The sequence below is a fragment of the Hydra viridissima genome, unplaced genomic scaffold, assembly GCF_058129835.1.
Source record: "Hydra viridissima isolate aposymbiotic clone 2 unplaced genomic scaffold, HvirCarnegie_v1 scaffold_8, whole genome shotgun sequence".
In the NCBI taxonomy this organism is placed as follows: domain Eukaryota; kingdom Metazoa; phylum Cnidaria; class Hydrozoa; order Anthoathecata; family Hydridae; genus Hydra; species Hydra viridissima.
Genome location: NW_028324307.1, coordinates 16,334,292 through 16,347,831, shown reverse-complemented (window position 1 = coordinate 16,347,831; position 13,540 = coordinate 16,334,292). Strand labels below are relative to the sequence as shown.

The 13,540-nt window shown below is 26.5% G+C and overlaps 2 protein-coding genes across 16 annotated transcripts in view; one reads left to right on the top strand and one right to left on the bottom strand.

Moving 5' to 3' along the window:
* Window positions 1–94: 94 nt before the first annotated feature.
* The window catches only part of LOC145194915 (forkhead box protein P1-like), a 16,998-nt gene continuing 3,552 nt past the window's right edge, over window positions 95–13,540 (bottom strand). For 3 of the 15 annotated variants that reach the window (XM_090095332.1, XM_090095331.1, XM_090095333.1), the window contains 12 exons: window positions 11,597–12,255; window positions 4,393–4,430; window positions 4,009–4,040; window positions 2,726–2,807; window positions 2,550–2,637; window positions 2,402–2,464; window positions 1,702–2,323; window positions 1,429–1,607; window positions 1,112–1,233; window positions 774–926; window positions 569–664; window positions 95–479 (listed from right to left, as the gene is read on the bottom strand). In XM_090095332.1, the coding sequence (XP_089951458.1) occupies window positions 425–479; window positions 569–664; window positions 774–926; window positions 1,112–1,233; window positions 1,429–1,607; window positions 1,702–2,323; window positions 2,402–2,464; window positions 2,550–2,637; window positions 2,726–2,807; window positions 4,009–4,040; window positions 4,393–4,430; window positions 11,597–12,255 (2,189 nt within the window). In that variant the 3' untranslated portion in view covers window positions 95–424. Of the gene's footprint in view, window positions 480–568; window positions 665–773; window positions 927–1,111; window positions 1,234–1,428; window positions 1,608–1,701; window positions 2,324–2,401; window positions 2,465–2,549; window positions 2,638–2,725; window positions 2,808–4,008; window positions 4,041–4,392; window positions 4,431–5,000; window positions 5,272–6,391; window positions 6,440–7,161; window positions 7,246–8,047; window positions 8,241–8,838; window positions 9,099–10,845; window positions 11,112–11,592; window positions 12,256–12,449; window positions 12,589–13,540 lie in introns of those variants that run through there. The other 12 variants (XM_090095342.1, XM_090095335.1, XM_090095334.1 and 9 more) reach the window with 12 other exon arrangements.
* LOC145194898 (CXXC-type zinc finger protein 1-like) overlaps window positions 12,485–13,540 on the top strand; it is a 20,357-nt gene continuing 19,301 nt past the window's right edge. The window contains exon 1 of the mRNA XM_090095344.1: window positions 12,485–12,548. The gene's annotated coding sequence lies outside the window, so the exon portion shown is untranslated. The remainder of the gene's footprint in view (window positions 12,549–13,540) is intronic.

Sequence of the window (13,540 nt, the reverse complement as noted above, 5' to 3'; positions counted from 1 at the left end):
AAACACAAACAACATAGGTTTTCTCTTCCTGATTTTTCGAAGTCATCTAAAGTCCCTTTCGGATATCATAAACTTTGGTATTACAATAAAAGAATTTTTATTGTCGATATGAAATTTTTAACTATTAAAAATATACAGCAGATCGGGAATAAATACATTATAGAATACATAAATTTTGCAACACGCCGATAAAAATTTGCAGCTTTCGACAAGACATCTTTATAGGAAATTTACTACAAAAAGTACGTAAGAAACTCATACTTTAGAATAAACGCGCATTTACTTAATGACGTTCTATTTAACTACCAGAGTTATTAACTTGAGATTTCTACTAAGTTTTTTTTTTTTTTTCTAAACTACAAATTATTTTTATGTCTATCAAAAAGAGAAGTATAATATTTTACATAAAAGGAATCTATGAAGGCTATGAAGGCGCCGCTGTTACCATGGTAATTTCGTCAGGTGAACAGTCGTCAGAACTGAAAAATATTAAAACAAAAGAAACAATTTAAAAAAAGAACGCAAAGCGCGCATTTCTTAGAAAATTTCAAAAACAAAAATTTCATACTTTCTTTCGTAAGAGGCGGGTCGATGTCTATACTCATCAGTAAACTCTTCTTTTATGTTGATTGACTCACTGTCTTCGTAGCCTATTTCAGAATTTCTAAAGGAAAAAAAAAAAAAACTATAACCTTTGAGATCGTCACCTTACACCCTCCCTTTTAAATGGAGCGCCACAAGGATTTCAGCCTTTCAAATCGAAATTAACATACGATTTAGGGGAGTTAGAGTATCCGTTATCGCCATGCTTCTGATTGCCATCCATGGCCATGGAAGGAAGTTCATCCGCAACATAATCATCTTCAGGCTCAGGAGGTGAATCGGTCTCCTCTTGAAGACCAGGCATGTAGTAATCTCGTTTCGGCCTAAGAGATAATTAAAACCTTAAGAATACACACATGAAGTAAATGCTTCAATATACAGAAAATAGTTAATAAGGAAATAATAGCCAGGTGACAAATACCAGAAATGACTCAAGAATTAATAGTTCTTTTAAAACGTTAAGTTTCTTTAACAAAAGAAAAGCTTGTGAAATCTTGGTTTAACTTACAGGCCCGGTTTTGTCATCCTCCTCCTAAAAAATTCCACGTCATCAACAGTCCATACAGCACCTTTAAAGTTTTCTTTACGCACAAAACATTTATGCAATGAAAGATTATGACGTACCGCATTCTAAATTTGCATAAATAAAACTTAGGAAATTGATAAATTTGAAAGTAGTAATATAAATACTATGATTATTAAGTTAAACTAATAAATTAAATGGTAGCTTTTTATTACTAAAAAAATTTGAACAGATTAACATAAATTGAAAGTGTTTCTGAAAATGGAACACATCAGACACATTATAAAGAAGAACACGTTCACCTTCCAAGTGCTTGTATTTTTTCGAAAGTACGCAAAATTCTTCATAAACCAGTTGTAAATTTCGTTTAGAGTTAGTTCACCGTTCGGTGAATCCATCACACCCTGTCTTATTAGTGATGCATAAGTGTAAGGAGGGCGGACATCTGGATCTTCAAACAATTTACCTTTAGCGCGCAACTCTGAAAGCAACAAAAAAGAATTCTTCTATTGAAAAAACTTTGAGATGTTTTCAAAACTGAAAGTAAAAAAAATTGTTTTAAGAATTTAATAAACCTTGTCCAATATCAACCATTGCAGCGGCTTCGCCTCTTCGTCTGACCGGATGATATGAACTATCGTGTGTGGAGTTCATCTTCATAATATGTTGCTGCATATGCGATGAACCGGTTGTATGTCCTTCAATCATTGATCGATGCATCTCTGATGAATGTCGTTCGTGATTCATCCCCATTAAACCAGGAGATGTGATATGCTCTTTCTTTGGACTTCGTCTATCGATTTCATTTGGAGATTCCCTTTTGGGCGGAAGAGGGTATGGATGTAGGGCAGGGTAGTATCGTGGAGGAGGTGGATGGTAGGTTCCTTGAGATTTATGGTGAGGGATGAAGTTATTATGACTTCCCGTATTGTGCGAAGAAAAACGTCGAGGAGAAGTTGAAGGTGATGGTGAGCCAAAGCCATCTCTCGTGTACGGATGCAAGGGAGAGGTAAGATGCTCATTATCTGTTGGGTGATCAAAAGGACCAGGGTGACTGCGAGGTCCAGGAGGTGGATAGGATACCATGACACACTGTCCGCTTCCATTTGAAGTTGAAGGTTGTGAAGAAACTTGAACAGAATGTCTCCCAGGAGGAGGAGACAAATTGTGAGCAGTTTTTTGAAGAAGCACTGATCCCTAAAAAAGTTCAATTGTTGCTTGAAAAAAAATATTACCAAAATTTTATCTTAAAAAGTAATTATTAAAGAAAAAAACCTTTTCATTTGTGAACTGAAGATGGGTGAGCATTGCAGTCAGTTTGCTTCTTTCGTAAGATAACTGTTGGTAAAATTCAAAAAATTCAAAACAGATTTTAAAAAACAGAAAACTACAAAAAAAATATTGTAAAAGGTCACAAATTCACCTTTTCTTCCAACTCTCGCACCACATATCCCTGAACACGAGCTTGGGCAGCACCTTTTTCATCAAGCACATGGTGGCAATCTAAATGTCTATGATTGGAACAAAAAAAATTTTTAAAAATTCAATTTCTGATTAAAGGTAAGAGTCCTCTGTCAGAATTTTAACTGAACATTTTACCTAATGAAATCACTTCTTGAAGAAAATATTTGTTCACATGAAGGCCATACACAACGTCCATTCCTCAATAACTTGTGAATCACTAAAAGATTTTGAATGAAATGCTATTTTAAAAATTGATTAAGAAAAAGTAAAAAAAAGTAAAAAAAAGTAAAACTAATTTTTTAAAGTTTTAAATTTTAATATCTCTAATATAAAATAAAAAGGCAATAAGAAACTTATTTTTCATGTTATGTTATGAACTTTTGTATGAATAGCTCCTATTAAATTTTGCTTGTATCATACTAAAACTTATATGCTCAACACTTAATTATCAACTGAATATGCCACCTAAAATACTGTAAAAGCAGAAGAGATAGAATAAAACTAATTGTAAATTAGAAAGTGCTGAAAGCTATCATCATCATCATCATGAATCATCATGCTGAAAGCTATCATCATCATGAATCAGATGTAAAAAGTGTTGAATTGCAGTGGGTTTGAGTTTCAAACAACAGAACTATTAAAGTACATAAACATTTGCCATCTTATAAGTTTAAAAAGGCTGAAAATATGAAACAGAAAATTCTTAAAAGTGGCCAAATGAGATCAAAACACTTGGATAGAAAACAAATAAAACAAAAATCTAACTGATGATCAGATGAAAATCTTTAAAAGATTCTCAAAATAAAGTCAAACTAGCTTAAAAAAACCAGCTATCTTTTGAGAAAACTCAGCCATTTCAATTAAAGAATTGTTAGGCGATTTTGAGAGTTGTATATCGCCATGATTGTTACAACTGCTTTAAATAAAGGTGAAAAAAAAAAAAAAAAAAAAAAAAATGGTGCAGCTATTGCAGAAAATTTCAGAGCATCTTTTATTGGTTTATTTAGAGCATTTTTATTGGTTGTGAGCACTATATACCAGACAGTTCTTAAAGTTATGAATGAGAATTTAAATGCGAGATACTAAAAACTGAATATTGCTTTAGGCTCAAAGTATAGAAAAATCATGAGACATGCAGCGCAGAACATTTCAACAAAGGGGAGATAATCAAAGACTGAAATTGAGAAAAACAAACTCATGTATCATCTTGTACAAGCATTTAATTTCTTTAAGGAGAAGTTCCCTAAAATCACAAATTGCTAAAATTTTTGTTTAAATTTGTTAGGTGAACATTCTTTTTATAAAAATGTTTAAATATTAAATTTGTTTAAACAAAACTTCAATTTCAAGTTGTAAAAAGGTAAGAGGAGAAAGTAAAACGTGGGGTGAAACGAAGGCTGAAAAGTTAAACTATTTACCTGTATGTTCATCCATTCCACTTTTTTCAAAGCTAAAATGGAAACAATCAAAATTTTCTTTAAAGTTGTCATTAAAAACCAAGAAAAGTCAACAAAAACACACACAAAAATTTGAAATTTAAACATTCCCCCCACCCCACCCAATGCAAAAAATTATTTCTTGTTATTTATTGCTTATTGATGTGATATTTATTGCATCAGTATGACACACATAGATGGGATGGATGAGGAAAAAAAACTAACATAAGTTTTTGATTTCTTTACAAGACAACCAATAAGTAATAAATAATAAATAAAAGAAAAAAAAAATGCTGCAAATACGTAAAAGAATTTTTCAGTTACACAAGTAGTTAAGTGACACAAGAAACAAGTGCTTTAACTTACATCCTCGATTCTCTACTACAATTTACCATACCTTTTGGCTAAAAATAAATAAAATTAAACAAAATGAAAAATAAAAATAAAATTTTTATCCCCAGTAAAAGAAAAATAAATTAGAAAAATAAAGATTTAATAGATCAGCTGATTAACAATTAAGCATTAAAGATAACTTCAGATATGTCATAATTATTCAAGTTGCACTCTTGGCAACTGCAAAACCTTGTAAATAAAAGTGCATTTTGTGGAATAAGAATTCACAAACAGAACTTTTGGAAAAACTAAACATTAGTTAATCTATACAGGCTGTACAAACTATTGGAAAAACATGCAAGTAGACTGTTGACTAAACATAACTCTGAGTCTGTCTATGTTGTAAGATATAAATCTTCTATAGAAACAGGTATCTCTAGAAAAACTTTCGGAAGATATTTTACAAGCAAAAGGGATATAATCAGTAAGATGCTGCATGATATACCCTAATAGATTTTTTAAATGTCCATAAAATAATGGAGATAATTTGAAATGACTCATCTTTAAAAAGAATAAAAATGGCAATCACACATCTACCATCAATTTGGCTATTCTAAAACTATAACTTTTTAGCTAGGTACCTGGTTGTTAAGCAAAAGAAAAGATTTCGGCTCATCTTTGTAATAGTTTGTTTGCCTTCCATGATAGGAGTGCACAGTATCGCTACATATGTATGCATCATCATGAGGTGTGACAGCTTTGAAACTGTCCGCAACAGAATTATTTTGTTTTTGATTTTGTTGTGGGGCTTGTTCTACTAATGGGGACTTATCATTATCAACGCCGCTGTCGTCACTGTGCTCACTCATTGCTATATAAATATTTCTTATTCTTTACAGAAGAATATTGAATCTAAATTTCAGACATCAACATCATTAATTTACATACCATACTTTGAACACTACAAAACTAGATGCATCATAAATATCACACATACTATGCTGTATATAATATCGCATATACTCATGCTGTATTTACCATTAAATATACTTATGCTGTTATAAGGTAATTATAACAATCTTTTATAGAACATTGACTCTATGCAACAGCATAAATAAGAAACATTCTATGCAACATTATAAAAAAAAAAAAAATTAAAGCCAAAAAAATATTCCTACAAATGAAAACTGTTATTCAAAATAGTTTGAATTACATGGGTTTAATGGAAGTTCATAGGTGCAGTTGATTATCTATCAAATTCTTAAACTATCTATGCAATTTATACTACACTACAGCTATAAGTCAGCGTAAGAATCATCAATTAAAGATAAATCATGTTTTTTTAACACGTAGTTGAAATTAAAATTAAAAATTCCAAAGATCATCATTTTAGACCTTTACTAAAAATATAAACTTTACAAAGTTTTGAAGGAACACATAAAAACATAAATCTAAAGCTCAAACAACAACGTAAGCAAAAAGAGAAAAAAGAAAAATGTAATCTTCTAATCTTGTTAACTTAAAAAGCTATCCAATTTGTTTTTGTTTTCCCATAAAAAGCAACAAAAATACAATTCAACAAGTATAGCAGTAAATGTTGTAAACTACATTATGGTAAACTACATCATTGTAAACTCTTACAAAAGAGTGCTACACATGTGCTTAACATGACAAGAATCATTGAGGCTTATGTTTTACAAAACACATTAGTTATCCATAATTAGTATCTATAGATAAATAGGTGCTGCTTTAATTAAACTCTAATGATGATAACAATATTGATAGTACCTTTTGTAAATTCTATTTTTTATATATAAACTTATTCAGTAAAATTTTATAGTAAGTTTTTGGAATTTTAAAAAAAAAAACCTATTTAAATCAGATTAAAAAAAGAGTTTTTTATTACATAAATTTCTATTGAATGTGAATATAAAAAAATACTTATAAAAAATGAATATAAAAAAACAAAAAAAAAAAAAAAAACAAAATTCAAAAAGAGAAACATTTTGCACATAAACATTTTGAAAAAAACCTTTTTTTTCTGCTACAACCTTTTTTTTATGATACTAGTAAAATGTTTAAACTTTATATATAACACACACAAAAAAACAATGGGGAACAGATTGTTTATTTTTAACAAAACAACAATAAACTTAATACATAACTTGTTTACATATTTATTATTTATTTCAACAAGCTCGTTTTATTCGCGTTTGTTGCATTGTAATTGGTGTTTATTTTACACATGTGCTGATGTTGTTTTTGTTGCTCTTTGTTGTTTTTCTCTTTTCAAAAAAACACAAATTTTCTGATTGGTTGATTTTGTTTATTTTATCCCAACAGAAAAATAGCAAAGCGGGTAAAGTTGTTTACTTACCAACTCAATAAAAGCAAAAAAAAAAGCAAACAGATGGCTTTTAAAAAAAAGGAGAAAACAAAAATTTAAAGAAATATTGTACATGACATGATTTCCAATTTACATTAAAAAATTTTTTTTTTACTTTAAAAGTTTCATAAAAATCTCAAAAATATAAATACTTATTTTTTCCAAGGGGTAAAACAAAAAAAAAAAAACAAAAAAAAATATTTTATAGAATTATTTAATATTCAGAAAGATGGATACATGCAAATAGATACTGAATATACACTTTATTATATAATAATATATAATAATATAATATATTATATATAACAAAATATACATTGTTAACATAAACATTTGCAAAGAAACACAGCAATAGAAAGAAATTTAATGTTCAATGGCTTTTTTTTAAAAAAAAAAAAACAGAAAATGTTACTTACTAATAAGCATTTTTACTTCTTATAGAAAATATATCTGCTTTGAACTTTAAATATTACAAAAACCAAGCTATTAATAATAAAATATCAACAATCTCAATTCAAATTTTCTCTGCTCTCATTTTTGAACTTAATAATTCACAAGCCCATTCAACATCAAATCATTGTTTAAAACACACATATATAGAACTGTCTATCAATGACTTTTAACATTCATTAAATAGCAACCTTCACAAAAAACGAGAAATTTAAAAAGAATATTCTTTAAAGAGAATTACTTGCCTGTGCTTTATTTCTTGTTTAATTTATATCAAAACAAAACAAAAACAAATTATAATTTATTTAATGATTTATTTGTGGATTTTATTTGTAGAATTTCTAGAGTTTTAGAAAGATAGTTCTAACTCAAGCAGGTTGTATAAACTATTAGTGTACTTGATCAAAGCTCTTAAGTGATAAATTATTAACTGGGTCTTTTTTTTAATATCTTTGTGGTTATAAAATGCTAATAATATCTTTTTTTCTCCTTTTTTTTTTAACAGGTTTTAAAATTTTGAACAACAAAAAAAAAAATAACATTTTTCAATAAAAAAAATTTTACATTTTTATTTTGTTGCTCAAAATGTTTTAATGTTTTGTTTTTTTTTACACACTCAATTTTCTTACTCATTTAAGACTGAAGTTTAAAAGCCAACCAATGAAATACATGTTTCAAATTTTTACACATTATAATACATCAAAGATTTAAATTGATTTTAAAAAATTTTTCTTTGACCCTCAGCGTTCAGTTTAATTGAAATACCATTAAAAAACTGCAGACACTTAAAAACTGATGATAAAATCATGAAACAAATCACATGTCAAAGTTTGGAATTTAAAAAATAACTACCTATCAATGTGTTGAAGCCCTCATCACAACAGCAACAACAATATATTTATTTTTTTTATGAAACAGGTCTTTGGAAATAGATTAAACCTTAACCACGAGATTTACATTTAAAATAAAAAACACAATAAGGAGAACAAGACTTCTTAAAATGTTAAAAAAACAACGAGCAAACAAAACAACAACAACAAAACACAAGCAGATAAGATTCTGATGAACTTTTAATTGATGCAGATAAGACAGTTGAATGGAAGCTTTTTTGCCACAACAATGGTTTTAAATACCTTAAAATATCTTAGGACAACAATGTAAATAAGAAACAGGAAGCAAATTGAGGAAAAGCTCATTAGCGTTTGGTGCTATGCTTTTTTAACTTTGTAAAGGACGTTTAGTTTCATAAGAAAAAATGCAAATTAAAACATAAAAAAGATAATAAAAAAAAGTTTATGAGATAACAATAAATATTAGACATAACATGATAAAACTATTAATTATAAAATAATTTTTTTTTTTTTTTTTTTTTTTTTTAAAAAAAAAGATTTTTATTCAATCAGCTCTTTTTATCAAAAACAAAGTAAAAAATTTAAAAGTTTAAAAGTTTAAATTTCAATTTCAGTTTTCTCTCAAACTTAGTTAACATTAAATTTAATTGTTGAATAATATATATTAATTTATACTTATATTATTATTTATTGATTAACTTTATAATAACATTATGTAATTAAATTTAAAACAATTATTAGACAAAGGTTAAATATCTGTTAAAAATAATTATCAAGTTAAGAATATAAAACCTCATTTTACAAATTTATCCAGAGCAGATTTAGCTGAAGTATTAACATCATTCTCAAGGGAATGAAAACTTATAAATACTCCACTTAACAAATGGACCAATTGCATAGAAAGGTCTTTAATAAGGTGGATTATTTTAACTTCATTATGCAATGATGCTTAGAATAAATTATTAAATAGGAAAGCACCACAAAACAACAAAAAGCATCACAACAACAAAACAACAAATACCAGGCATCATTCACATAAATGCACCACCAACTAGAAACTATACTCAAAAACAACAACGAAAAACACAGGTGTCCTTGTAAACATACTAACATCTTCTAATAAACACAAAGCTTGCTTCAAGTGAAAAAAAAATGCCACCTATAGAAGCCAACCTTCTGCATGCTGCCAGAATGAGCATTTTAAATTTTACTCAGAAAAAAAATTCAAATTTCTTATTTTTTTTTTTCTAATAATATGCTTCAAGCTTTTAACAGAAACAAAAGTAAAAGAAAATAAAGAAAATAAGGAAAAATAAAGAAAAAAAACAGGAAAAAAAAAAAAAAAAAAAAAAAAAGAACGAAAAGAAAAAATTTTTTTTTTTTAATTTATCAAATTAAAAAAAAAAAAAAATTCCAGATTTTACACAACCAAACCCACCAACCTTACTAAAACTAGGTACGTAGCAAATAGTTAACTACTAGGTGTATTTATTTTATCAATGCTTTTAGTTCTTTATTATTATTACTACCACTATTACATGAACAATATAAACGTTTATTTAGCCTTGCAACAAAATTCTCTTTATGAATAATTTAAGAAAAAATAATTGTTCAACTAAAACACACTTATTGCATATAAATTTTTTTTTTACAATAACTATGGAATAAATGACAAATGACTTAGCAACAGAAAAAAAAGAGTTGAGTATGATTTGTTCCTCTTTAAGATGTTTTCAAACAATATTGTCAAACAAGTCTACAGTAAGAAAAAAACAGTCAGAATATGAGAAACGTATCACAGTAGCATTAATATTGATAGAGATTTTTAATAAATTCCAGAGCGTAACAAATAAAACAAAAATTAAATATTAAAAGAAAAAAAATTAAAGAGGTTGTTGATTTGAACGAACGTTGTAGTTACATAAAATGCAATTCAACAACTATGTTACTAAACAAATAATCTTTTTTTTTTTCTCAACTCACTCAACACCATTCAAACAGCAGCATTTAGTAAACAACTCAAACAAACAAATGAGTAATACTGCATACCATATATGACTGTCTCAAAAAAAATTGTAATACATTTACAATTACTAATTTTTAAAAATATTACACAGAGAAGCAGAGGATGTCAGTGAGGTGATCAATAAAACTTAATGATATCTTTAATAAAACATTTACATTCTCCAAATGTTTAATGAAATTTAAATAAATTTTGTGAATGTTAAAATGTTTATAAAATATATTTTCTAAATATAAATAGATTTACTTCATAAATATATATATATATATATATATATATATATATATATATATATATATATATATATATATATATATATATATATATATATATATATATATATATATACATATATATATATATACATATATATATATATATATATATATATATATACATATATATATATACATATATATATACATATATATATATATATATATATATATATATATATATATATATATATATATATATATATATATATATATATATATATATATATATATATATATATATATATATATATATATATATATATATATATATATATTACATGCTAAGTATGTCAAGAATAATTATCAAAACTTAAAAATTAACAGAAACCATTTATATTAATAGAATTATTGTGTATATATATAATTAATGAATTCTTATGGGAAATTAACAAAGAAAAATAAAGGAAACAAAATTCATTAAAACTGCTTTATTGCATCTAAGAATAATCATCATTAATGATCTTAGACTTTCATTTAAATTTTAAAATGCTCACTTACTCTCTGATTATGACAGCATACACAAAACATCTTGTTTTATTTAAAAAAAAAAAAAAAAAAAAACTCAAGAAAAAATATTTCTATAAAAAGTTTTAAAAAAAGAAAAAAAAAGAAAAAAAGAAAACAGAAGATAAAAATAAGATAATACAACAAAAAAACAACAACAATAGACAAAAAGAGAAAAAAAGTATTTGTAATTGGAAAAAGAAAACAGAACGCACTGCAGAGAGGCCAGCAACTTTAAACAGGTCAATTGTTGGATAATGCTGCAAACAAAAACAATATTTGTAGGGGGTATTGTTGTTAAACAACAATACCCCCTGCAACAAAAACTACTGTAGTAAAACAACAGTCATTTCTGTTCACGGAGATTTTTATTTTCCTGAATTGCAAAATAAAATCAACTGCATGTTGTTAGTTTTGTCAACCAAGGATGTTGCAGCTATTTCCAAAAACAACAAAAACTATAAAACATTAATTATTTACCTTCAATGGCTTTTTGTTCATTTTACTTTTTATTTACTTAACTTTGTTTAAGAAACTTAAATAATAAGTTCTTTGGAAATTCAGCAACAATTAAAATTAGCTTCTAGTGTATATAATATATTTCTAGTGTCTACTTTATAATTAAATGCTGTTATAAGAATTTTCAGAAATCAATTTTTGTTATGTAAATAAATAATATTAAGGCAATTACAAAAATTATTACAGTTGAGTTTAAAAATAAAGAATTTTACAAATGATCACTTACTGGTGAGGTGTATGTATGAGGATTCCATTTTAAATTCTGCAAATCATTTTTGAGACAAAGGTTTTGAGACTCAAGAGATTCATTTACTAGATAAGGTTTGTTTTGATAAGAGTATGTTGATAGACATCTGCTTCTTTCGTATCTTGTTAGATGAAAGAAGTTTTCTGGTTTGAGATGTTTCAAACTTGAATCGCACTCAATTACTTGATGTTTAAGATGATCTGCTAACTTAGTTTTGCATTGATTATCACAGCTGCTGTGGTCTGGAAAAAAACTATTGTTTTTCTCATGATCATCCACTGAACCTCCTTTTAATGTTTTTTCTTTAAAAAAATTATTTTGTTCAGCCGAAGATATTTCACTGCTTGATGAAATAAATAAATCATTCGGTTTGACAGAATCAAATTCTGATCTAACTATATTTTGGCCATCCAAAACCTTATCAATCTTACCATAATACATATTACAATAATTGAATGAGTTCTCATTTCTCATATTACAATTTGAATTAAGTTTCTCAATAGCTGATTGATTTTTATCATACTCTTGAGGTCTATCTTTGTTACTGAGTCTGTAAAACACATTTCCAGGGGCAACCATTGTTTGCATAATTGGTGATTGCATAACATTTGAGCAATAATTATTGCTTTCAAGTGAGTCTAAATTAAAATAAAATTTATAAAATTGCTTTTTAAATAAAAATCAACTTAGAAAAAAAAATATTTATTTTGATTTGTTTACAGCAACAGCAAAAGCTACCAAAACAATTTTTTGATTACTAGATATACATATTGCAAATTTTGTTATTGTTAAGTTGAAAGTAAACAAAAGCCATGTGAAGGGACTCACACACCTCCATGCACACCTAATATTCTGGGGGTACATTATGAAAGTATCCTTAATGAAAACTAGGAAATCAAATACACACAAACTTGATTTTCCTTCACAAGAGGTTTGTATGTAATGCTTTTATTGCTAATAACAATATCTATGCCCTACTATTTTATTTACTAAAGTGTTCTGTAATAATAGCTTAATAATTCAATACATATTGTTTAGAATGTACTTTCATTATTTATTGCTGTATAGTAAATCATTTATTATCTAAATCATTTTTTCATCAAATAAACTAGCAAGACAGAGCAGCAAAATGATTTCTTCTGTTTTTTCTGATTAAATTCTTTTCTAATTTATATTTTAAATACATTATTGGAGTGAGGAATAAAATAAGCAAAATCTTTTACAAGGCAATGATGCTTTATTTTATATACAAATATATCTTAGCATGAATACTTCCCTTTTAATCTTTAATTCCTGTTTAAATCTTTTAGTTTTTTTTTAATGAATATACTTGAAACTTATTGCTGTCTATTAACGTCCATAAAAATAAAATGAATGAAAAAGAAACTTTACAAAGTAAAAGAGAAACAACTAATTTGTTTAATGAGGAATAAAATGAAATAAAATAAGACAAGTTATCAACAGTAATAGCATCCAACAGAAACATTCAACAGCTTTTACACGGTGTAAATATTTATGATATTCAATAACTAGTATAATAATTCAATTGATATTTGTTAATTATAGCATATTTACTGGCTTTAATTTTAAATCATGTTTCCCAAAAACTATTTAGATTTTACTTAAAGTAAAAATGTACTCCCCATCAATCAAATATTATGTTCCATGCATTTTACTTGTTACATACCTTTATTCTTATAATATTTGAAAAATGCATTACTTTTTAAACAAGCATGACATAAAGATAGATAAGACTTTATTAAACATATTGGATTTCATACTTTTCTTAAATTAATGACTATTGGAATTTTCTCACTAAAAACTTAATTTCTGAAGCAAGTAGCAAAAGACTAAAATAACTTTTTTTAGCAAAAAAACTGAAATAGCTGATTGTTTTTAATAAAATATTTAAAACAGTTAATA